The sequence below is a fragment of the Papio anubis genome, chromosome 4 (genome assembly GCF_008728515.1).
Source record: "Papio anubis isolate 15944 chromosome 4, Panubis1.0, whole genome shotgun sequence".
In the NCBI taxonomy this organism is placed as follows: domain Eukaryota; kingdom Metazoa; phylum Chordata; class Mammalia; order Primates; family Cercopithecidae; genus Papio; species Papio anubis.
Window position 1 is genome coordinate 26,340,874 of NC_044979.1, and position 26,441 is coordinate 26,367,314.

Here is a 26,441-nt window from a genome sequence, read left to right on the forward strand (position 1 = left end):
TCCAGCTACTGCTCTGGTCTCTCTCTCTCTTTCTGGGCTCCCTTCTTTGTGCCCAGATGCTCAGAGACAAACACTAGAAACATAGATTCAGAACATTTTCAAGTCATAGAAACTTGAAAGTTTTTCTTCACTGCACAAAAGAGAAAGTAGAGGCCTGGAAGCAGGGGCAGATCTAGGTTTGTGGGGTGAGACATACCATTTGGAGACCTTCTTTATGACCAAAATATAGTAAGTACAAAATTAGATACATAGGCCTTAAAAGGGGCTGTGTGTGCGAGTGTAGGCCCAGAAGCTGAAGCTCTATTCACTTTGGGGTAATGCATCCCAAAATGTGCCAGAAGGTAAGTGACTTGCTCAGGGTCACACAACTAGTGAGTGGCAGAGGTGGCCTGGATTTGAGGGCCCCTCCTGTGTCACACTGTTTCCCATGTATTCTTCTAGTTGCTCCTGGGCACTTAGATACAGTGTCTGTATTTGGAGATGTGATGTGCGACCAGGAAAGTCCCAGACAAAGGATTTCGTGGGATACCCCACTCTTCCTACAGGAAGTAGTCCAGGGGGAAATGGAGCCCAGAGAATCCTACACACTTGCCCTAGGTCACTCAGCATTACAGGGATAGAACTGGTCGCTGCTCTCACAACCTCTGAAACCCCAGATGTTGTCCCCACGGCATCCCGTGTGCCCATCCCCCTCCTCCCCTGGCGGCCAACCTATTTTTCAGATTTCTGCAGCACTCCAGATTAAACCTGCAAGCAAAGGAGATATTAAACACCTCCTGTTTCCCCATAAATTCTCAGTTCAAGCAGATCAGCCCCAAGGGTTTGGCTCAAGTCATTCTCTCCAAAACAAGACGCTCCCTATAGAAAGAGACCTGCATCTGGGCCTCACATTTGACTCTGCAGAAGGCTGATGAGGATCTCAAACGGTGGGGAAAACAGCCTTGTTTCTTCAGAGAAGCTGCCCCAAGGATCTGGGGATGTCAGAAGGGTGGATAGAGCCTGTGGTCCTCAGATGGCTGTGCCTTCAGTTTCCCAAGAGAGGGACACGAGTGTCATAAAACTGGGCCCCATGGCCTGGGCTTTGGTTGACTCCATTAATAGACAAAGATACTTCAGACAACAGCGTGAGTTAAGTCTTCTAGACCCCTTGGTCAGAAGTTCTTTTGTGCCCTGGGGACTAACTTTAGCTTCCAAGAAGCTCGCTGGGACCCTCTGCCATTCTATTGACTGCCAGAATTGGAAGTAGATTGTGTTGAAATGTCCTCAGCTTTTCCCAGGCCAAGAGCTGCCTGACCAAAATGAGTCCTTAGCCATCACAGGGAACTCCCCAAACATGGGTGCGAAATCAGAGCCTCCTGAGAACAAGAGCACAAACAGGGTCTCAGCAGCGCCAGGCAGGTGAGTGCTGTCTCCTCCTTCATGGTGTCCCCATGGGGTACCTAGTGCTGGCATCCTCATCGGTAGCCATGGGAAAAGGAAGGGAACGACTGGGCTCCAGTGCATACACAGTCTGTTTGTCAGATGATGAATCCTTGGACCTCAAGAAATCAGCAAATGACATAGCTCCACCCCTGGGAATTTCACATCTGGAAGCCTGATATCCCAGGACACAGTGGTCAGTTCTACTTCCAGCCCCTGTTGGCACTGGAGCTGGAGGCCTGGAAGCTGCGGCTCCCTTCACCAAGGAGAGAACCTGAGACTGAAGCTCCTGGCCCGTGCCCTGCCTCCAACTCGGGACCTGAGGAGGGCTCCCGCTATGCTCTGGCCCTCTGGAGTTCAGAGCTCTGGAGTTCAGAGCTGCGGCCTCCCCATCCACCATGGGCCAGGTGTAGGTGCCCCCAGGTCACCGCTTCCAAAGCAGCTCAGCTGACTTGGCCTCCATGACTTTTTAATTTTGACACCATTAGTTGTAGGAGAGGTGATTTCTCTACCATTTTAAAGTCTGAGAAAAAAAGTGAGGCAACAGGAGGGGTACCCCTCAGACAGTAGAATGTAGGAGGAGTCCCCTCTGCTTCCTAGGACCCACTGGAATCACATAGTTCTGGAGGGCTCAGCTCTGCCACTTCCCAGGAGCCTCTCTTTTCATGGGGGACAGTGGAATCCCAGTTTAAATACTGGTCTGGGTCAGGTTGCTGCTTGCCATCAAGCGATTTCCATCAAACATCTTTGCAGTCATGATCGGAGCAACCCTCCCCCACCGTAGTTACAGAAAACAGGGTACCATCAGGCAAGAATAGACCTGAGAGAGTGTCTACTTAATCCTGATATGGATGAGGTCTCCAAGGCCCAGAGAGGGCAAGTGACCATCTCCAGATCACATAGCAAGTAAGGCACAAATTGAGAACTTGAATCCAGTTTTATAACACAACTCCTAATCACAGGTTGAGAAAGAACAGCAGCGAAGGGCACTTTCTACCCCAGCTTTGGTGTTATTCCTGGGAGTATGGTCTGATCAGCCTCAAAGAGGATTGTGTGGAAGAAGAAATTGTTTCATTTCCTAAATCCATGAACAATCGAAACAGCATTGGACAAGGGATCTAACAAAGAAATCCATGAGTTTGTGATGGCAGAAGAAGGTGGGTGATAAATTAGTCTCAGAGGAGAGCAGAGAAAAAAGAAAATTCAGTGTGGGAGTGACACTGGGCTGGGGTGGTGGAGCCACTTCCAACCCCATTATGCGGGGACAGGCCTTGAGCCAATGGCTGCAGCCCCCAGGGCTGGTGGGAGGACGACAGAGCGGACTCACAGGTAGCAGTTGAGGGGAAGCAACTGTGGGTATTCGTGGCCTGCTTTAGACCAAGGCTCTAGGAAAATGTCAAGTGCTGCTAATAATAGTGCATGGCCACCAGCTCTCAGAGGCTGCCAATCACACCAGTGAGTGGGCTGCAAAGGGCATCTGGCTGGCTGAAGTGCTGGTCGTGAGGGCCGGCACCAGGCCCAGCTTCCGTGGACTCATGCCGGCCTCTGGTTTTCTCTTGGCACCTTCATTTACCACGTGCAAAACAGGGATAGGGGAGCAATAGGAAGAGAACTTGCCCCCTTTCTACTTTACTGGGACACAGCTGAAAAGGGGTCAGCAGAGCCCTCTGGACTAGAGATGGACACAGGGTACATACCAGCTTCTTGTGTAGCATTAGGTTGTTGAGATTTGTTTGCCCAAATGACAGAACTTTCCGGCAAAACATCTCAGATCTCGGGACAAGGGACTGGCTGGGGGAAAGAATGTCTCAGTTATATCAAGGTCTCATTTTTGCTTTAGAAGTAGAAGCTGAGGTTCACACTTTCCCAAGGTAATGGGGAAAGTCATCCATTAGCCCGGCATGGTGTGCCAGACCTTGATTGAGACACTTAACCTCCCAGCCTCCAGGAGCCTGGAGCCTGTCCTCCCCGGGCTCTGAGCTTTGTGCAGATTAACTGCCCGCTGATTACAGAGAGCTATATAAATGCTAAGTGGAGTGGAGATGGGGGGATCCTGGGGGATGGGAGCCTGCGGTCCAGGCTCCCAGCTGTCTGCAGAGGCAGAGAGTCTCCGTCTGCCATGCCCACCCCTTTCCCCTACCCTGCCCCAGGCACGTTGCAGGTCATCCACAGGAAAGAGAGCCTCCAGGAACAATGGAAACTTCCCTAGAGACAGAGGGGGGTTTGGGGGGAGCACATGGGGTTAATGATTTCTCTAATATTTCATAGTTGTGATCCCAGGATTGGGGGAGAGAAAGAAATGCCCAGCATATGTGATCCTAATGTCTTTTTTATTTTCAATTTCTTCAAAGAGAAAATTCATGCTTGCACACATGCACACACACACATACCAGAGCACATAAGCATTCTCATATGCATACATCCCATACATATTAAGGGTCTGGCACAGAAACACTCAGTGCATGGCTGCTATTATTTTTCTGCACAAACATAAACATAGGCAACATGAATATAGTTTTGCATAGCATCCCCAACTGTATGCACATAGACTAAAACACAAAATCACATTTGAGTGCTTAGACTATATGACAGATCCTATGCTCAGAGCATGCTGTGCTTGATCTTGAATCCTTACCCCAATCCAAGGAGATGTGAACTGCTTTGAATTCCCACTTTACCAATGGGGAAACTAAGACTTGGATTATCTGCTCACTTCACACAGCTGGTCACTGGCAGAACCACTTTGTGGAACTGTGTGTGTCTGTGTGTCTATGTGCGTGTGCATTTATGGACACAGATAACATGGAGATGTGTGCTAACCTCTCCTCAAGTCAGCATGCACATAAACACATTTGTGTACACAGATGCTCACATGCATACGTATGTAGGATTCTTTGCCTTCCTCTCTGTGGGATGTCAGGTCCTTCCTGAGAGGGGGCTTGAGGATTTATTGATCTTTGGCTAACACACCCCTGGTCACCACCTGCTGCTTCCACTTTGTGTCTTGGCCAGACCCAGGCCTGAAAGCAGAAGCCAGGCTCCCATCCTGACATAGCCACTGCCAGTATCCCTCCTAAAGGTCAGAGCTCTGCCCGCCCCAGCACTGCCTCCAGGTGATCAAATGGTGCTCAGATTGGGGTGGAACAGCCAGCCCTGCCCAGAGTCGTCCAGACAGCAGTTTGAAGTCTGTTGGGATCACCTTTCCCCACTGGGACCTTCAAGGAGAGAGATGGGAAGGATGGGAAGAAACTGAATGTGGCTGGAGGAGGGAATTGGAAGCCTGGAAGTTTTCTCTCTGTCTCTCTCTGTCTCTCTCTCTCTGTCTGTCTGTCTCTCTCTCTCTCTCTCTCTCTCTCTCTCTCTCTCTCTCTCTCTCTCACACACACACACACACACACCCGAAGGAGGGAGGAAGGGAGGGAGGTCATCCCCCTCTTATACCCTTCTCCCTCCACAGGGGCAGTCCATCTACCTCCCTACTTCTAACAGACTACAGAGATTCTCTAACTCTTTAATCAGCACCGGAATCACAGGGTAGTTCTCAAAATGCTCCCCATCTCCAGAGGTTCCAGTCTGGCAGATCTGGGACGGGCCCTGGAATCTGCATTTTAGTAGGCCCCCTGGGTGGTTCTGATGAAGGAGTCCATAGACCACACTAAGAAGCACCAGTCTAAAGTAGAAGAGGTTTTCAGGAAACATAGGACCACCCAGCCTGACCCAGCTGCAGAGACAACCTGTGGGGAGTTGATGATTGAGTTCTGTGATGATCAAAGTCTCCACTGTGGTTTCTGCAGGGCTAGGAACCTTTGCTTTACTCTGTGAGCTTGGACCCTGGCCCTGGCCCCAGAGCCATTGTTCACAAGACAGATTCAACGAGGGGGATGCAGTGCATCCATTGTGGGACAAACAACAAACGTGGCTCTCTGGCCACAGCACACGTCGCCAGGGAGGGAGTTAGAACTCTGGACACTAGGGCAGGGCCTGAAGTGACTGGAGGCATGTCCTCCTGCGGTTGCTGTATGAGGGCAACATCAAGTCACAGTCTGTTCTCATGGGAGCGCATTCCGTAACTCAGGAACTTAGGGTGATTTCCTGCATTGAGGACTATAACATCTCCTTTAGAAGCTCCTACAAACAGGGTGCAGACCTGTCCCTGCCCAGAGGCAGAGGTGTGAACAGTAGCCCTCTGAGATTCTTCTCAGATGTGTTTTCCCATGTCCTGTGGCCACCCTCCCTCTTCATGAAGGTGCCATGGCCAACTTGGAGGAGGGAGCCTCAGCAGCCTCCTGTAATATCAGTCAACATCCCCCTAGTGAAGCCCTCCAAATTTTTAATTCAAATCTAATTTGAATTAAAAGAGGCCATGGGTTCTGCAAACATCAAACCTGGTCCTCTGGACTAACCTCTTTCAACAAATTGCCAGGCCTCAGCCCCTCCTATGCAGAAAATCTGTCCCAATTCCATTCCTCCATCCCACCCCATGTGGCGAGCAGAGTCGGGTGGAATAATGAGAAAATCACCAGGTAGGTGTTGGAAATTGCTGCCCAGGGTGGGCTCTAAGTTCCTCTGCTAACCCTCTTTCTCTGGGGACTGAGACGGGTCTGCTATGGGAAGGCAGACTAGGGGCCATCATGCCTGGGGACTGCCCCCTCCACCAGCATCTTCAAGCCAGCACTTCCCTCTTCTCTCCACCCTTCACCTCCTATCTCTTAGCAGGGGAGCAGGACCCTGAGGGGCCCTCCAAGGACAGGAGCACAACAGGAATCTGGGTGTGAGCCTGGCTTTGAGCTGGTGACTACCTGCAGCATCCAGGCCCAGATTCCCATATTTGCCCTCCAGGGTCCTCAGGATTTCCCTCTCACCAACAAGCTCCCATCTAGTCCTCTTTTCTCTTAACTTCTAGCCTCTCATCCCCCTAAGGTGTAGCTCCCTCATTTCTTAGTCTCTGCAACCACCATCTTGCCTGGGAAGTGATCACCCCTCCCCAGGTCTTTGGAAAAGCATCCACCTATCCTGGACATTTCCTGGAAATTAGAGTTCCCCAACCTAATTGCAGACTTGGGAGGGCCTAGGGACCAGGGTTTACCTGGGCAGCCCGAGAGGAAGTGGACTCTTCCCTCAGTTTTACCTCTCAGGAAAGCGGGGTGGGAACAGGCCTCCTGCCTGAGACCCACAGGAGATGACCTAGTGGCTTGCTCCCATCTGCTCCTTGAGCTGGCACCCACAGGGGCATGCTTGGAGGCATGTTATCTTCCACTCCCTCTAATATACACTTCCCCACCTGTACCCACATGTGCCTGCGCATACTTGTGTGCACACAGGTAGACACAGGCACACAGGCACAGTCTTGGCCAGTCCTTAGCCCATGAGCTCTTAACAGCCCTAGGCTAATCCTTTGGGCCCTCTCTAGAACTCTCTGTGACCCCACTTTCTTCTTTCCTCCTCTCCAACCTGGCTGCAGTATTCTTATGAAGGGATGGAGATCAACAACCTGCCCGTGGAGTTGACAGTCGTGTGGAATGGGCATTTCAACATTGACAACCCAGCTCAGAATAAAGGTGTGGAAGGGCTGGGGCCTGGCAGGGGAGGGAGGGGAAGGGACAGGGTAGAGAGGGAAGGAGCCGCCCTGCATTCTCGCAGGTATCATTCTGCCCCCGCCTCCTGGTGGCTGTCCCTGTCCCTCTGAGCCCCTCCCTCACAGCCTCTCCACCATCTGTGCTTCTCTGTTACTTCTTGAGCATGGGCTCTGTACAGCTTGACCTGGGCTGGTGGCTTCTGGGAGGAGGTGGCGTGCAAAGGACTTCCTGGGAAGGGCTGCTGAGTGCTGAGTGAACAGAGTTCCCAGAGCTTCCCATTTCAGTCCCTCTGCTCTGGCCTGGACTTTCTTTCTGGTTCTTTTTTGCATCAGAATGGCTAAGGGGGCAAAGCTGCCTTTGTGCCCCATTGCCCCAGGCTGGGACTGCACTCTTTGTCCCTCTCTGGCCCCCTCCTGTCCCCACTGCCGTTCCCAAGCACCCCTTGCCCTTGCCCTTCCCCTCTGCAGTTCACCTCTACAAGTGTGGAGCCATGCGCGAGAGCTGCGGGCTATGCCTCAAGGCTGACCCAGACTTCGCATGTGGCTGGTGCCAGAGTCCGGGCCAGTGTACCCTGCGCCAGCACTGCCCTGCCCAGGAGAGCCGGTGGCTGGAGCTGTCTGGTGCCAACAGCAAGTGCACGAACCCCCGCATCACAGAGGTAAGCCGGGGTCGGGCCTCCTGCTCCAAATGGATAGGCTCCAGGCTGCTGCGCCACACCCTGCGGAAACTGCCCAGCCGTGGTGTCAGTCACCCAGTGGTCACCGGGTGGACTTGGTTGCTCCTCCTGGCTGGGTGGTACCCTAGTTTTCCTTCATGGCTTCCCTGGAAGCTTAGGCTTGCATCAGAGACTCTTGTTGCAGCTCGACTGTCCTGTTGGAATCTCCGAGGAGCTGGGTCAGGAAGGACTCAGTCCTTGCCAGCCCTTTCCTTTGTCTCTAAGAGCCTCAGTGGCAAGGCCTGAAGTTCCACCAGTGGCACCCTCACCAAGTGTCAGCCCGTGATTGGAGGTTGCATGGGCGTTGGGGCACAGCCCGGCTCTGGGGAGGTGAAGAAGGTCACAACAGAGAGGCCTTCGAACTCTGCCAAAACAAGCCCTGAGCTGTAAGATGGAGCACAGTTTAGGGGGACCAACGGGACACAGGCCATGGAGCGAAGACCCAGGGAGGAACACAGGGAAGAGCTAAACATGCAGACACTGGGACCCAGAGAACAGGGTTTGAATCTAGGCTCTACCAGCTGTTTGTTGGGTACCTAGGTGTGGCTACTATCTCTACACTTCACCTTCCTCACATGTGTGGTGGGCCTCAGCATCCCACTTACACGGGAGTTGGAAGAATTTCATGCGCACCTGCAGGCAAGGTACCTCGCTCCGGGCCCAGTGCATGGGGATCTCACCAGACTCCTCCTCACTCATCATCATTGATAAAATCATTCCCAGGGATGTCTAAGCCAAGGAAATCACTGCCCGTGGAGTTAATTTAAGTAGTCCTGTCTCTTCTCCTCCAACTCCTCTACTCTTCCAGCATGGCCAGAGTCCCTTGCTCCCTCTTAAAATAAAAAAGAGGGCTGCATCTCTCTCTCCACATGCTCCTCCCCTGTGGCACCATGGCATCTGTGCCTCCAGCTCAGGGCTTAGCAAACAGTAGGTGCTCAATACCTCTTTACCATTGTGGATGCTGATCAGGATTATGAAGCAGCTGGAAGAGGGGGAAGGAGAGAAGATAAAGACTCAAGTCTCTGCCTCAGTGAACAGTGAGGACGAACTGGTACAAGGCTTTGTGCACATTTTCACAAATGCACACAGTATATGATCACTTAACAGTGGCAGGCAAAAATATAGGCCATATATTTGTGTGATGGCTAATAGTTGCACCGCACCTTTATACCCCTTACCTTGTCCAAACAACCACCTGTTCTATTGGAGTCCCAGAGCTGCCGTCACAAGGTACTGCCAACTAGGCAGCTTGCATGACAGAAATGGATCATCCTGTAGTTCAGGAGGTAGACAGTCAAGGTCAAGGTTTTAGCAGGGTCGGTTCCTCCTGAGGACTGTGAGGGAGGTATCTGTTCCCCATCTCTCTCTTTGGCTTGGAGATGACCATCTTCTCCCTGTGTGGCTTCCCATTATCTTCTCTCTGTGCATTTCTCTGTGGCCAAAGTTCCCTTTTTCATTAGATCATATTGTACCAAAGCCCATCCTAACAGTCTCCTTCAAATTTAATTGCCTCTGTAAAGACCCTGTCTTTGAATAAGGACACATTCTGAGACACTGGGGCTAGGACTTCTCCCTGTGACTTTGGTGGAAACACAGTTCAAACCCATAATGTCTCCCAAGGCCAGGGTTATCATCAGGTTATTATTCTCTTCCAGACAGAGGCTAATGCTCAGAGAGGCACACATACTCTAACCAAAGTGTCAGTAACATGGTCCTGAATCCCAGGTCTCCTGAGTAATGTTCTCCTAGGTTATTGTTCTCCTCCACTACAATGGTGAGACTTCACACCCCCACTCACAAATTGTGCATGTGCACCAGGGATGTGTGAAAGCAAGATTATGGGTTTTGTGGATGAACAGCCTCACCCAGCAAAGCAGCCCCTTGGGGTGGCCCTCAAAATGTGCCCCATGCTTCAGATCCTTTATCCTCCACCTTCCTGGCTGTACAGGCTCTGAGAGTTTCTCTCAGTCCCCACTTCAGTCTCTTGCATGGTAGGAATCTAAACAGTTATTCTCAGACTTGGAGGAAATGTTTGCAGAATTAACCTACAGAATGATCTAGGATAGGAGGACAGGTGGACCTCTCCTCTCCCCACTACCCCCAACCCCACACTGGGGCCCATGTCCTCCCTTCCCAGTCCCCACCCCTCACCCTCACACCTCCTCTGTGGAATGGCTCCTCCCAGAGCCCTCAACAAGAAACCAACCCAGGGGGCTGCTGTGTATGGCAGTGTGTCTGATGCTATCGGTGGAACTTGCTTTCTTCTTGGCCTGGGTCCAAGAAAATCACAGAGAGGAGATGGCAAATTAAACAAATCTCCCTGTGACAGAGGCTATTTACTGTCTCCATACTGGCATTGGCCCTAGGGGAACCTGGGGAACTAAGGAGTGGGCCAGAGATAAAATTCCTTTTTCAGTATGAAAAGCCAGGGCTAGAATATCATGGGGACACCACTGCCAGGTGCCAGTGGCACTTTGGGGACTGGCCAGGCAGACACTTGGGAAGAACACAGACTCTCCCTCCAACCTTCCCCATGTCTGTCCACATCCCTCTCATAGAAATGGGCCTATGTCTCCAGGGAAGCTGTTTTTCCACTGCAATGGGAATACACTTATACACAGGCTCACACCCTGCATGCGTTCACTGACAATCACACGCACCCTCACGGAGATGTGTAGGAGGTGGGAGATAGCTTGACTGTGGCAGGTAAGCAGTCTCACCTGGAGAAGTTGCCACTTGGTGGGGAGGGGAGCACAGCCTAGTTTCTTCTGCTTCCTCCTTCTTTCACCCTCACCCCAGGTTGGAATTCCCACTTGTGGCCCTGCAGGGTTGAGGAGAGTAGGATATGCTGGAAAGGAATAGAGATAGAATCTCTGGGCTCCTTCCATTCTAATCCTGCTGACATTGGCTAAGGTCCAGGTGCTGGTGCTCATAGGTGCCAGGAACGGAAGCATGCCCTTCTCTGGCCCATGAAACGCCAGGATGAGATTGTGTTAACTGTACAGCCCCCACCTCAAAGCAGGCACTTGGATGTTGAGTCCTCACATTTTAATCATGGGTTTTTGACATGGATTTAGGAGAGAAAGCCAATACACTTTGACCTGTGTATGAGGATAAAATTGAAATTAAACCTAAATCCATGTGGTACCAGGCCAAACAGCAAAGGCAAAGGAGTTGTGACAAATGCTGATAACAATTCCGGAAAGATGTTTGGACAGTTGTAGGTTTTATTACAGTGACAATGCAAGACATAAAGATTGTAATGTTACTGAAAATCCCACAAGGAGGAGTGAGACAGACCTGCTCCTAGAGACTCAGGATTGGAGGAGGAGGGGGCTGGGAGTGGGAAGGGTGAGGGACAGGCACAAAGAATTGTTGCCATGTAAGTGTCACAAAGAAGGTATCTTGGAATTTAAGTGGAGAGAGGAAGAACACAGGGTTGTGGGGCAGTGTCATTTGAGAAGCATCTTGAGAGGTGGGTAGGGTCACATAGGTATAGAGGGCTCTGGGTGGATAGCAGGGGTTTTTCTTTTCCTTGAGAGTAGAACCAACACAAGCAAATGCTAGAAGGCATGAATCCCAGTTTTCTATGAATCACCCAGTAGCATTGCTGGTCACGTTCCATCCCCTCCTCTCTTCTTCTATGAAATGGGAAGATGTACCATAGGCTTTGAATATTGTTCCTAGGGACACACACAAACACGGACTGTTTTCCTGGAAGCTACTATACATTGATTACCACAGGCTTTGGGTGCCCTTGGGGACTTCGAGCCACTCAGGGACTCTGGGACAGACGAGAGAAGAGCCAGCAGCCTCTCCTGGCCTCATCAGCAAGTGAGTGATGGCAGTATCTTGGTGTCTGTCTAATTACTTCTTTTCCTGCCTCTAGATAATCCCAGTGACAGGCCCCCGGGAAGGGGGCACCAAGGTCACTATCCGAGGGGAGAACCTGGGCCTGGAATTTCGCGACATCGCCTCCCATGTCAAGGTGGCTGGTGTGGAGTGCAGCCCTTTGGTGGATGGTTACATCCCTGCAGAACAGTAAGTGAAGTTGCCCAAAGCACAGGAGGAACAGGGGAGGGAAGACAGGTTAGTATTAGGGATGTCCTGGTCAGCAACTAGGTGCTCTCAGAGCTTGTTGTGGGGGAAAAAGGAGAATCACCCTAATATTCTAGAGTTGGAGGGTGGACTCCCACAACTCCCTGCGTGCTCAGCTAGCTAGCTGCCATACTGGGGAAAGTGTAGAGAGGAAAAGGAGAAATAGCTGGTAGAGAAAGGTGACCGTTACCTACCTGGGGTATAAGGCTGCACGGAAGGAAGGGAGACAAAACAAAATGAAAATCTGCAAGAGAAGTATGAGTCCAATTCCTTCTGCTCTCCCCAACTTCCTACTCATATCCCTCCGCCAGCACTGATCCTGTGCTACTCTCTGTGGAAACTGACAATGAAATTCACACCCACTCTCAGGCTGTGGGTGCCTTAGATTATTTTTCTCTTTGAAAGTCTGCTGGCCCACTGAATAGGTCATTCAACAAATGACCCTGACCTGTAACCCATCTAGTAGAGGAGGTTCGTGAATCATGCATGGCCTTGTAAATAAGTAAGCACCATCTTCCAGCCCAGCAAACACAACTATGAAAATGTTTACCAGCACTATAGAATCTCTATTCCATACCGTCTTTGTTGCACCTCCTGGAGTGAAATCTTGTCACTTGTGCTGTATGCATAAATTATTGACTCTTCGCAAGGCCTCCCCTAGGTATGTGAGTGCAGTTTCCATTTCTGCTTGCTGGGTCTTGCCTAGGTTTACTGATTCTGAACTATCACTACCGCCATCCTCAATTGCTCCTGATTTCCATGAGGTCTCCCCAAGATGCTCATAGCAGATCAGATGGTTTAAGGATCTAGTCTTGGTAGGACTCACCTCTCTGGTCCATCACCAGTTAGTTACCAAAAGATCTTTCTATGGCTCTTTCAACTTTCTGACACCTTTCTGGAATGAAACCAAACTAGGCCACTGCTAATATATTGTGATTTGAGGAATTTTAAATATCCTACTTTGGATTTACATATCCAGATATCAAAAGTATTATGAAGCCACATGATTAAAATAATGTGATACCAGTTAGATCAGTAAAGTAAGATAGAGGACCCAGAAAAAGAATGCTGGTGCATACAAATTTAATTTGTAATAGAGGTGATATTTCAAATCACCCAAGGAAAGATCATTCAATAATTGATGCTGGTTAACTCCCCGGAAAAAGTACAATAGCAGATCCTTATTCCACATTATACACCAAAATAAATTCCAGATGGATTAAAGAGTTACGTTTAAAAAATGAAACTGTGAAAGGATTAGAAGAAAATGCAGGTGGAAATTTACTTGATTTCAAGAAGGCGAACTTGTGCAAAGTATAACTGCAACAGAGGAAATTATAAAGAAAAAGATTAGGGGATTTGAGTACTTAAAACCTTAAAACTTGTGCATCAAAAATCATTGCAAGCAAAATAAAAATGTGAATGATAAACTAGGAGTCTGGTTACATCCTATTACAGTTAATAAATACTTTTTCTTTATATATAAAGAGCTTTTATAAATAAAAGGCAAAGATCACAAAATGATCAAAGAGCTTGAACGTACAATTTATGAGATTTAAAAAGAACCAAAAGTCATACAAAAAATAAATGTTTAACAGCAGTAGTAATCAATGAAATGCAAATTAAAACACTAGGGAGTGGTTTGTGAAAGTTAATGACCAGTGCAGGAGACGCATGAGAAGTAGCTGACTCCTTCACTCATGGTGCAAGGGGAAATTGGGACAAACTTTCTGGAAGGAGATTTGGAAATGTGGGTCAAAGGCCTTTAGCCTGGCCATCACACTTCCAGAACTTTCTCTAAATAACCAGAATACACAACTATTTATTTTCAAGAATGCTTATTTCAGCCTTATTTATAAAAGTAAAAACTCAGAAGTGATTTACATGTGTAAAAACAGGGAATTTGTCAATTCAATTAATTATTGTATAAGCACAGGAAAGAAAACTACACAGCCATTAAATCTGATATTATAGAAGAATCATGACCAGGCATATACTCAAAGTATATTAAGTGAGAACACAGGTTCTTGGAACACAGGTTACCAGCATAATATAGAGTTTCGAATCAGTTTTGTAAAAGAAAATTAAGACTGGCCACAGAAACACCAAAACATTGACACTGGATATTTCACGTGGGTGCAAGGCAGTGTGGCATGGTACATAGGCAAGAACTTGGACTTTACAAGGAGATTCCTGGGACTGGAGCCTTGGCTCTGCCACTTACTAACTGGGTGAATGTGAGCAAGTTGCTCAACATTTTATTTGCCTCTATTTCTTCATTTATAAAATGAGGATAATAATGGCATCTACTCCATGGTCTTATGGAAAATTACATTCTGAATGGTACAACTGGGGGGTATGTAAGTATGACAAGTGCTTTTATGTACTTTCTATTTTTTTTAAACACCAAACATGCATTAATTATGTGATCTGGATAGCAAGGTATTACTTGTTCTGGAACCTTACTCAAAAGTCGTTTCTAAGAGAAACAGAAAACATAGAAGCCACAAAGTAAAGAACAACCAATTTAACCACACAGGTGCTTTTAAACTTTAGTGTGGCAAAAGACATTGGAACCACAGTTGAAAGATGACAAGCAAGGAGAAAATCACTGCAATATTTATAACAGACAAAAGTTAATACTCCTAATTCAGACAATCTATCAGCAAGAAAGAGGGCTTCACCAGAAAAGTCAAAGGAAAGGCTATATGAGATTTTAAAAACACACCCATGTGAAAAAATATGAAACCTCACTCATAATTTGTGAAATAAAAATGAAAATTAAAATGAGATTACTCCCCATTGGATTGTTCATATCTGGTGTTGGCGAAAGAGCAGACCATCGATAGAAGTGCCTGGTCCAGACTTCTTAGAACGTTATTTGGCTCTACCTACCAAATATTAAATACGCAAACTGACCCAACAGTTTCCCTCCTTAGAAATCTATCCTACTATACAGTGCCTAAGGATGTGTGTGTCAGTTGGTTCATTTTGCAGAATAATTTAGAGTAGCAGAAAAATCAGGACAACTAAACGTTCAATAGGAAGATGGTTGTGTAAATGATAGTGCAATCATCAGAGGAGACACTGTGAGGCTGCTGAAAAGAAAAATGTCAAGCTGTGTCTATAGAGATGGGAAGGAAGGTCCACGCTATTGTGCTGAGCAAAAACGGAAGTGTTTATAGCAGTGGATATGTTATGTTTTGCTTTTATTTTAAAAAAAACATATATCTTTCCTTACATATGTATGTTTATAAGTGTAATTGTATATATATGTAAAAACACATTTATGTTTATGTGTGGCTGCATATGAAATACAAATATAAATATACATATGTGTGTATGTATATGTGTGTATGTGTATGTAAAGATATATATTGGGCAAGTTGCCTAACTTTCCTTTGCCCCAGTTTCTTCATTTGTAAAATGAAGAATACATATACATATATACATAGATATATGTACACATATATATTTATATATTATGTCTGCAAAGATATATATATACACACACACTTAAGTTTTTAAGTATATATATAGTTTTAAGTTTTAAGAAGAATGAGGCACTCACTTTTTACTGCCATACTCTGTACTGTTTGACTGTTGGATTATTTTTAAAAAGGTATAAACAAATTTTGTAATCAAAGCAATAAAAATTTTTAGAAAGGAAAAAGTTCACACACGCATACACACACACACATACACACTCACTCAATTATCCCCTCACCTGGCCTGGAAGCTGGGGCTGGCTGGGAAGCAAAAGCACTTCACTGAAGCAGCCCAATCATTGGGAGCAGAAAGCTCCCAGGTGGGGACCAGAAAACCTTAGGTCGCTCCAAGTTCTGGTTTGACTTGCTGCAGCCCTTGGGTAAGTCACTTTGCCTCTCTGGACTCTGCCAGTCCTATTCCCCAAGGGTTTTGACTAGAATGTATCTGCCAGTCTAGTTGACAACTGAGTAGATAATCACGAATTAGAGACTGAACATCTAGAGTCATAACAAAGGGACCCTCTTCTAGGCTCGCTCAAAGGAGATCCCATAGGTCAAGTTTCCTCACTGCCTGACAATTAAGGAGAAGACCCTGCTAGGAGGAATTAGGATATCTTCTCCTTCCTCCCCTACCTGGCCATCCCTGAGATCCTACTGTGGAGAAAGGGACCTGGGTAGATGCTGTGGGGTGCAGGGTCTTGGCTGGAAGTCCTGTGACCCATGGAATTTCTCCTATCCTCCCCGCAGGATCGTGTGTGAGATGGGGGAGGCCAAGCCCAGCCAGCACGCAGGCTTCGTGGAGATCTGCGTGGCTGTGTGTCGGCCTGAATTCATGGCCCGGTCCTCGCAGCTCTATTACTTCATGGTGAGTCTTGACCAGCAGTGATCTGGCTGGGTAAAGGCCACAGAGCTCATTACCATGATTGCTGGGCCCCTCTAGAGCTCTGTGGGCAAACCCAGGGCAAGGGCCTGCCCTGCAACCTCCTTCAGTTCATGAGAATCCTGTCTGATAGTGAGAGCACAGCCTTTGAAGTCTGGAAGACCTGGATTCAAATCCAGACTTTGCTGTGCCTGGCTGTGTGGTTTCAGGTAAGTTGCTTTAGCTCTCAGGGCCCAGAGTCCCCAGATGGGTACATGGCAGTGTGGCACAGTAGGTAGGCAAGAGCTTGGACTTCACAAGGCAACTCCTGGGATTTGATCCTTGGCTCTTCCACTTACTAACTGGGTGAACATGGGCAAATTGCTCAACACTTTGTTTTTGCCTCAGTTTCTTCATTTATAAAATGAGGATAATAATATTATCAACCCCATGATCTTGTGGAAAATTACATCAATGTATTTATGACTTCTAGTATCATTTGTTTTATTATTTCTGTGGTTGCCACCATTGCTTCCATTTTCTGACCCGTTCCTGCACACTCATGGCCCATTGTGCCATCCTATCGCCCTCACACCTCCTCACCCCAATGTCTTAGTCTGTTTACTGCTGCTATAGAAGAATGTCTGAGACTGGGTAATTGATAGAGACGAGTCATTTATTTGATTGCTTCTTCTGGAGGCTGAGAAGTCCAAGATCTAGGGGCTGCATCTGGCAAGTGCCTTCTTGCTGCGTCACCTCGTGGCAGAAAGTGAAAAGTCAGGAGACTACATGCAAGAGAGCATGAGCGGAGAGGGTAGAACTCCCTTTCATAACAAACCCCCTCTTTGATAATAAGCATGTTCCTGTGATAGTAACATTAATCCATTCATGAGGGCAGAGCCCTTGTGAACTAATCACCTCTTAAAAGTCCAACATCTCAACACTGTTTAATTGGGGATTAAGCTTTCAAGACATGACTTTGGAAGATGCATTCAAACCATAGCACCCACTCACCATTATCCCTATTTGATGACCTCATTAACCCCTGCCCACCAGTCACCTGCATCCCCAATGCCTTTCCCTCTACCCACACCATTGCCCCCTACCCACACCATTGCCCTCACCTCTCTCACCCTAGCACCCCCTTCCCCCTTCCATGGCCTCTCTGAGGATCTCTCCCCAGTCCTTAAATTCCTTCCTGCCTGGAACCTCTCATCAAAGGCTGGCTGACAAGTAGTTCTATGGGACAGAGGCTTTTGGAATCTCTCAGCCTTGTGATTATGGAGATGGTGGAGACATGAACACACTCCCTGCCGCACACACCCATCATTTTAAAAACTAAACCTCTCAGATTAATGACAGCTGTAGTGGTATAATTTCCTCATGTTTCTGAGCTGCTTTTGGAAGCTGGAAGCCTGAAGTGATGGATTTTATGCCTGGCCATCAAATGCCCTGAAATATGTCATGGGGAATTTGGCATTCATTCTCCTTCGTCTCTCTCTCCCTCTTTCCTCCTTTTCCCCCCATTGCCTCCCTCTCTCTCTCCTTCCTTCCTCTCTCCCTTCCTTCCTTCTTTCCTTGATCCCTTTCTCCCTCCCTTCCTTTCTTCCTCCTTTCTTTGCTTCCATCCTTCCTCCCTCCCACTTTATCTCATCTTCCTTCCTCCTCATCCTTTCTTCTTCAACTGACAGCCATTAATCGCCTTACACAATGCCTCTCACTAGATTATTTAATGAGTGCTTGTTTAATTGAGTTGGATTTTATGACTTGATGGTTCTGGCTGTGGGGGTTAGGATGAGGAATAAGTTCCAACACAGCACCTCCCTCAGGAGGCCCACAGTCTAGAAGGGGAGGTGAAAACAACTGAGCCTCAGTACTTGACACAGACTTGAACGTGGTCAGGGCCAAATCTTAGAGAAACATGAGTGTAGTGCGGCACCATGACTGGGACTGCAGCTGCATCTGCTCCACCTCTGCTCTCCGAGGGCCAAACACCCCCTGGATGCAGTTGGCTGTCACTGAATGCACATGGGAATTCATAAAATGAGTATAACATGCGCATATAATGGGGTTCATGGAAGTGTCATTTTCCTTATTTGTTTAGGATTTGTACCCACCACCTTCTTCTGAAAGCATATGACGGAATTTCCAAGGGGAACCCAGTAGACATTAAGACAACTAATGAGAAATGTATATATATATATTTGTATATAAAGTATGCATGTGTGTGTGTGTATATATAGTATATGATATAGACATAGAGACAGAGAGGGGGAGAGAGAGAGAGAGATGGAGAGAGGAGGGATGACATTCACCAGGTATTTGCTAAAATTGGGCAAGAAATCTGGCTTTGAAAATTCCTGGCAGCCAAAGTAAAATGGGAGGAAACTGCTGCATGGCCAAAGCAAACACTGGACTTCCTTGGCCAGCCACTGCCCAGAGCAGCTTTCCATCCTGAGGTACTTGGCAGTGATCCTGAATGATAAAGTGGACAGGGCTAGAGCCACCTCCAACTTATTAAGCTGATGGCTTCTTTTGAACCTTAGCTGCCTCTGCCCTGCATCCCCAGTCAGGCCCCTCACTCCTGTGGCTCAATCAAGGCTACCACCACCTGGCTATCCAGCCATATCTCCACATGGCCTATCCAGGCTCTCAGCTCCCATAAACAGTGCATCCTCCTCTCTTGCCCATTCCCATCAGTGGTCCATCCCCTAGGCCTGCAATCCTGCTGGACTGTGGCTCAGCATGCCTTCATTCCTGACATCAATCCATCACTATGTCCTGGAGTCTTCCTTTTCCCATTCTCTTTGCCATAACAATAGCCTCCTTAAATCCTTCCCTTGCTTTTCTCTGTTGTAATCCATCTACCATCATATCAGCTTCCACCTCAAGAAGAGCCAAGGCTCCCCTCCCTGTAAGACATTGTCCAGGCTCCTCTGTCTGCTTCCCCATTCAATCCTATTTTGCCAGCCTTTGCATTGCTTGCCACCTTACCTTCTCTGTCTCCTTCTCCTAGTTGCACGAGCCGTATCCCCCTTATTCGTCAAAGCTGCGCTTGGGACCCTGTCCTCGGTCTGTGAATACACAGTCCTGAGCTGTGGATACCCACAGGCCCTGCGCCCCACCCCACTTCCTGGGACTCCAGACATCTGCCTGCATCACACCACTCAGGGGATCCTCTTTGCGCCCTACTCCTCTTATCAAACCAGTCTGTCTTGGGAGCCACTTGCCTTGCCCAGCCACCTGCCCAGAGCAGGGTTCCTTGGCAGGGACCCTGGAGGACACAGTCGACAGGGCGAGAGTCACCTCCACCTCATTAAGCTGATGCTTCTTTTAAGACTCTCTGCCTCTGCTCTGCATTTCCAGCCAGGCCCCCACCGCTGAGGCTCCATCAAAGATCAGCCCAGGACCCTCCTTTCTTTGGGAGCCCCACAGTGCATAGGCAGCGCTAAACCTCCCAACACAGGAGAGTCTCCTGGGGCGGGACGGGCATTAAACAAAATGCCCTGGACCTCTCCCTGCCTCCCACCAGGACTAATTAAACCCAATGCTATGGATCCTGGGTAATTCTGAGATGCAAGCTGGGCTGAGGCCCCCTGACCTAGGAGAAAGGGCGTTTCCTGTGTGGCTCCTGTGTGCCAATGCACTCAGCTCTCTGCTTTTATTCTTACAATAAGCCTGTGTGCTACACATTGGAAAGTCCCATCTGCCCTCAGGAAGGGTCCAGTCTTGCCTGTGTGATTGTTCCTACCCTGTAGAGGGGTGTGATTGAATTTAGGGCATTAAGGGAGGTTTCCTAGAAGAAGCTGGAGGGAAAGATGGGATTTGTATAATACGAATAGAATATAATTTTCCATGTGGATCTGAAGTGGTGGGAGGCTGTTCCCAGCATAAGGACTGACAAAGTAGTACACCAAAAGATGGGAACAGGAGGGAGAGGGAAGAGGGTGGGTGGTGAGGAGGAGAGGCTGAAGCAGAGGCAGGTCAGGACAGATGACAGAGGTTGCCACAGGCAAATATGCATTTGTCTGGTGGGTCCCTGCAGCTCAAAGATTTGTGTCACTTTTCTACTTAAGGGACATCTTTGAGGAATGGCTCTGGTGCCACATGTTCACTTGGGAAGACTTTTAGGGAGGAGAAATAGTGCCAGGGACCTTAGTCTCTTTTTCTGGCCCCTTGCATTTAAGGGTTGTGTCACTGAGGCCCACCCCCATTCCTCGCACAGAGTTTCTAGGGATTCCAGGTGGGAGTGAGGGACAGAGGTCCCCATGAGTCTCCGCAGGGGTTGAGAAGGGACAGAACCCTGTCTATCACACTTTCCAGAGTCTCCGAGCCCTCATGACCTTCTCGTCTACCAGGAAGCTTACAGGTGCACTCTTTGGGCCCTACACAGAAGCCTCTAGCTCCCCTGGAGTTCTGAGACAGCCAGGAAGCTCTTTTCCCAGGACTTGGGGCATGTTGGAGAGACCCTTTTTAGTACCAAGGCTAGAGGGAAGACTTGTCCTCTCCAACAATCAGGCCAGACTCCAATGTGTGGGTTTATTCACCAAAAACCAAATGCCAAGGCCAAGGGGCCCCAGATTAGCACTCTGGGCTGTCACTAGCTATTCCTAAAGGTCTCCATGCAGGGAATGCTTTCCCCCTTCCCTCCACCTCCATTCCAAGTGAAGGAGGTGGCAAATCATGCAGAATTTGATTTCCCGCGCAAACTCACCGTGAAATATTTATGAAGCATGGCTTGAATAATTAATAGCTTCTCACAACTCTAAAACATGTATCCATAACATCCTGTCCCCACCAGTGAGCCCCTTGATAGTGTCCTGTTAAACACCTGCAGAACACCACTTCACCTTCTAAGAACCCTCACCCACAGGCTGCCAGGGAGCACCAATCCCCATCTATTTTAACTTCCCTGAGTTCAACTCTGTCTCTCTAGGACCATCTCTGCATTGAAGCCTGTGTGTACACTCTCTTTCTCTCTCTCCTTTCCTCTCTGGGAAGGTTGGTGGGGTTCCTTTAAGGTGGGGCACAAGTACCATTTGAAGAGGTACTGCAAGTTACAGAACAAGAAAACTGCCAGGAGCCTTGGAGATCACCACTTTTTGGCTCAGCCCCCTGATTTTGTTGACGAGAGAGGTGAAATGTCTTGTCCAGAGTCATACAGCGAGATCCAGGCAGAGCTGAGAAAGGAGGGCTCTTTCTGCAGCCTCACCCCACCCTCTTCCTGGTCTCCAGTTGAGCCAAAATGATAAGCTATTCCTTGGCTTGGCCCATGTTACAGGGATGCTAGACCTGGGATCCAGAGACAGGGTGCTGGGACCTGGTGAGGCAGATCAGGAACTGTGGTCTGTGTGTCTCCCCACCTGCGTGCCCTGATCCTGGACCTGGAGGCGCGTGTGCCAGGTGATAGGGAAGCTCCAGAGCTTCCCTATCAAAGCATCTCCAAGGGGAGGTTGTCAGCCTGCTCTGAGGAACTGAGAGGGTTGACTTTTGGTGCTGAATTCTTTAAGGAGGAGGTAGCTGGGGAAGGGAGAGAAATCTTCATTTAAATGCAGATACAGACTTCTCACCTGGGACTGAGGAAAGTTTTTCCATTAAAATGCTAATGAAAGAACAAACTGCAACTCCAAATCCCCAGCTGTCAAGAGCTTTTTTCTGCCCTGCCCCCAACCCGGACTCCTCACTGGTCCCATTCTGGCAGAGGGCTGGGGGCAGCCCTTGAAAGCAACTGACTCTTTTCTGCTTCTCTCTCTGAGTTTCCCTGGGGCTCTCACTTCCCGTTGCTCTGCCACTGGGTGCTTTGGGCAGCTCTTTGTAGAGACCTGTGGGAGAGACAGTTTACCACCCAAGAACAGAGCTGTAGTTTGGAAATGGGTTGAGAACTGGAGCTCTGGGGTCAGATCTCAGTTATGCCATTTTTTAGCTCTGTGACCTTAGAAAACTGAGTTAACATCTCTAAATCTCTTCTGTAAAATAATAATGCCTACTTTATAGAATTGATTGGTGATTAAATTATATATGTATGTGTATAGGGATATACATATAATGTGTATACATATACATATTATAAGATATAAATTATATATGTATGTGTATATATCCCTATATACACATACATGTATAATTATGAAGACATATAATCTGACACTTAAAAAATAAGTACATGGCAACTATTAGTATTACTAGTACTAAGGTAGGTATGCAAACTCTCAGGGTCTGGAGCATTACCTATCCATACAAGCCTAAGAAAACTGTCCTGGTCCTCTGGGAGACTGCTATTACCAAAGATTCCAGAAAGCAGCTTGGGGGAGTGGGGTGCTGCCTCATGCCTGCCCAGAAGCCTCCTCCACCCCTTCCCAGTTGTGTCTCAGGCCACATCCTTTCTACACAGACACTGACTCTCTCAGATCTGAAGCCCAGCCGGGGGCCCATGTCCGGGGGGACCCAAGTGACCATCACAGGCACCAACCTGAATGCCGGAAGCAACGTGGTGGTGATGTTCGGGAAGCAGCCCTGTCTCTTCCACAGGTAACTCAGAGGGCCCCTTTCTGCAGCACCAGAGGGGGAAAGGTTAGACAGGTAGATCACTTCAGGGTAGTTTCGTTTTTATTGCAGAGAGTTGGGAGGGTGTAACCACCTGACAGTTTCTTCTTGCCAGCTGCACAGATAGAGCCAATTTCCTGAGACAGCATTATTGCAATAGAGAAAGAATTTAATCGATACAGAGCCAGCTAAATGGGAGACAGGAGTTGTATGATTCAAATCAGCCTCCCTGGAAATTTGGAGACTAGGATTTTTTAAAAGATAATTTGGCAGGCAGGGGGTTAGGGAGTGGGGAATGCTGATTGGTTGGGTTGGAGATGAAATTGTATAAAGTTGAACCAGGATTTTCTTGCTGTCTTCAGTTCCTGGGTGGGATGGCAGAACTAGTTGAGCCACATTACTGGTCTGGGTGGTACCAGCTTGTCAATCAGAATTCAGGATCTGAAAAGTATCTCCAACAGTGATCTGAGGTTTTACAATAGTGATGTTATCCATAGGGGCGATTGGGAACATCTAGAATCTTGTGGCCTCTGGTTGCTTATGTGCCTCCTGAGTCATCATTTTTGACCTTGTGGCTAATTTATTAGTTTTTCAAAGGTGGGCTCTCTGATCCCCAGGCAAAGAGGGGGTTTGTTTAAGGACAAGGCTATTATCATCTTTGTTACAAAGTTAAACTATAAACTAAATTCCTCCTATAGTTAGCTTGGTCTGTGCCCAGGAATGGACAAGGGTAGCTTAGAGGTGAAAAGCAAGATAGGGTCCGTTAGGTCAGACTTGCACTGTGATAATTTTTCTATGTCAGACTTTCCTCACTGCCATACTTTTTGCAAAGCTGGTTTCAATCACCTTATGGCTTGGAAGTACTCCTCCTGCCTAACAAAGTGGACATGCTCTTTGGGAGAGAATTTGGGCTCAAATTCTCTCAAAGTCTGGAGACCTGTCTGCCCTCCCTTCCCTGGATGGGCCCCATATGCTTCATGGCCCATCAGTTAGCCCTGGTGACCCCATAGCACCCACTCTGCAGAACCATAGGATACCCCAGAATGCAATTTGGAATCTACAACTAAAGCCCATTCCCCAGGGTCAGATGCACTCTGGGAGCTGCAGAGCCAGCTGGACCTTCTCAGAGATGATAGGCACAGCAACCCAGCAGCTGAGGTTGAGCCTACAAGGCCAGGTGACCTTGCCTCCCTTGATCCCACTGTGCAGTCCCAATGCACAGTGAACTGGAGCCTAGGGGATAGGAGCAAGGCAGGAGGTGCATTCAGTGAAGGACACTAGGCAATGTGGCTGGAGATGCTCCCTCAGCTGGCCTAAGATTCTCTAGAGAGGATTTTCCCTGAGAGAGCTATGCTGAGGGTTGTGACAATTCCCAAGTCAGACCCGGCCAGGCCTGGCATCAGTAGTGTTAAAGAAACAATTATTCTGACACTTGTTAAAATGGCAAGAAAGACTTAGGACGATTGCAATTGATGTCAAGACTACTGCAACAGGGGAAACAGATGGGGCTCAACTCCAACTACTACAGAGACAGCAGGGGGTTTATAGCCAATGAGAAGAATAAGGGGCTCAGTGAATGAAAAATCACTAAGAGGAAACATCAAGGTAGGTGGACTCCTGCTAAACCAACTTAACATGATTCTTGCTGAAGGCAGGCCAGGGTGATCAGATATCAAGTACAGGAGGATTCTCCCCAAACAGACTTAGCCAGATTCTTGCGAAAAAACGAGGCTAGACAGACCAAAGACAGACCCAGGGATGAGGCCCGGTTGAAAAGAGGGCTCAGAGGAACCTGTCTAAAGTTTGGCCAAGGAGAGAGTCTTTGTCACCGGATCTCCAGCTTTCTATCTGAGAGCACCCAGCCATGGCCTCTGAGCACCCTGACATGCAGGGAGCAGTGTGGGAGGGCCCTAACTCAGGACCTCTGTCCTCCTCAACACTAGGCACCCAATGCTGTGTCTTCCTGCCCTCCAGGCGATCTCCATCCTACATTGTCTGCAACACCACGTCCTCAGATGAGGTGCTAGAGATGAAGGTGTCGGTGCAGGTGGACAGGGCCAAGATCCACCAGGACCTGGTCTTTCAGTATGTGGAAGACCCCACCATCGTGCGGATTGAACCAGAATGGAGCATCGTCAGGTAGGAGCTGGCCCAAGTAGACCTTAATGCTCCTGGACCTCTGTTTCCCTTCCCTGACTCTCGAAAGCCAAGGAGAGTTCTGGGGGCCAAGTTCTACTTGGGGAACTGAAAACTGGAACTGGTTCCAAGTACCCCCAAATCAGACCTTCCTACTGTGGTTCCCTCCTTCCACTGAGAGTACCTCTGTGCCAAACCCAGCCTGGAGGCCAAGCTCCTGTAACAGCAAGAACCCACCTTCCCCAGTTCTGGGACAGGCACTGTGCTGGAGGCCATGTCCCCATGCTGCAGTGACTGCCGGGGGTGCCAGGCTACTCTTCTCACTTCTGGTAGACATAGGTGCTAATCCTGGTCCCACCTTCAGGCTGAGGGGTGTGGAAGAAGGAGTTAGATCAGGCCTGACTACTCCTTGTAGTCAGCTTACATGGGGGAAGCTGTGTCCTGAGCCTGGAGGCCCCATCCAGATACCCATCCTCTCTGCTCCTGGCTGCCTGCTTACATTTCTCCTCCCCTCTGCTGTAACCTCCTCAAGGGTAGAGTTTAGGTCTTGTTCCCTGCTTTTTCCCAGTGCCCAGCCAGATGCACTGAACACCTGTCTCAGAGGGAGGGGACCAGGCATTGGAACGTTGGTATAGAAAGGCCCTGGGGCAGGGACTTGGGGACCTTCATTTACCTTGGGCAAATTGGTATTCTTCCTGGGCCTCTGCCTATTCAGCGATTCATCTGGGGATTTTGAAATCCCAGGATCTCTAGGGTCCCTGGAGTGGTATGTCTCCCATCAGGGGAGAAGGGGTAGGCACATGGCATGAGTCTGCCTTTCCAGGCCCTGGATAGCACATGGGAATGAGAAGATGCTGCAGAGGGCACCCCATGCAAGGCTCACAGAGATCACTGGGAAATCACTGTAACAGGGGCAGCATGGGAAGGGTCTCAGCCCAGCTCCACTGCTTACCAGCCCGGTGACCTTAACAGTTATCTCACTTCCCTGGGGCCAGAGTCCCTCTTCTGTCCACTCTCGCATAGGCAGCTGAGAGACTGAAGTGAGATGCACATGCACAGGGCAGTGCCTGGCTCCGCCCCCTCCCCCTGCCCCCTGCTGGGTCCAGGCCTCTCACTGTCTGCTTCAGTTCTCAGGGATGTGGGGCTGGGAGAGTGAGCAGGAAGTACATGTAGAAGTGGTCTCCCCGGGCTGAGGCAGAGAGCAGGGATGTGTCCAGTCCAGGGAACAATCTTTTTTTAATCCAGGGATCGGCAAACTCCAGTCTGTGGGCTGAATCTGGCTAGCCACCTGCTTTTGTAAATAAAGTTTTATTGGCACACAGCCATGCTCATTCGTACATGTATTGTCTATAGCTGCTTTCTCACTATAACAGCAGAGTTGAGTAACTGCGACAGGGACCATATGGCCTGTAAAGCCTACAATATTTACTATCTGGTCCTTTACAGAAAGAGCTTGCCACCCCCTGCCTTAAGCCCAAAAGAAAGACAGCCTTTGCCTGCTGAGATGAGATTTGGCCGTCCTCAGCAGTTACTTTATAAGGCCCAAACCTTCTGAGCTTTAGCCATGACCTTAAGGCAGATGAAGACCAGAAGGCACAGAGGGGAAG

General features: G+C 48.6%; 1 protein-coding gene across 1 annotated transcript in view; it reads left to right on the forward strand.

Annotated features, from left to right (window-relative positions):
* PLXNA4 (plexin A4) overlaps positions 1-26,441 on the forward strand; it is a 455,015-nt gene that overhangs the window by 368,949 nt on the left and 59,625 nt on the right. Inside the window, exons 11-16 of the mRNA XM_021936279.2 lie at positions 6,881-6,977; positions 7,463-7,653; positions 11,600-11,751; positions 16,044-16,161; positions 22,547-22,683; positions 24,673-24,837. Of these exons, the coding sequence (XP_021791971.1) occupies positions 6,881-6,977; positions 7,463-7,653; positions 11,600-11,751; positions 16,044-16,161; positions 22,547-22,683; positions 24,673-24,837 (860 nt within the window). The remainder of the gene's footprint in view (positions 1-6,880; positions 6,978-7,462; positions 7,654-11,599; positions 11,752-16,043; positions 16,162-22,546; positions 22,684-24,672; positions 24,838-26,441) is intronic.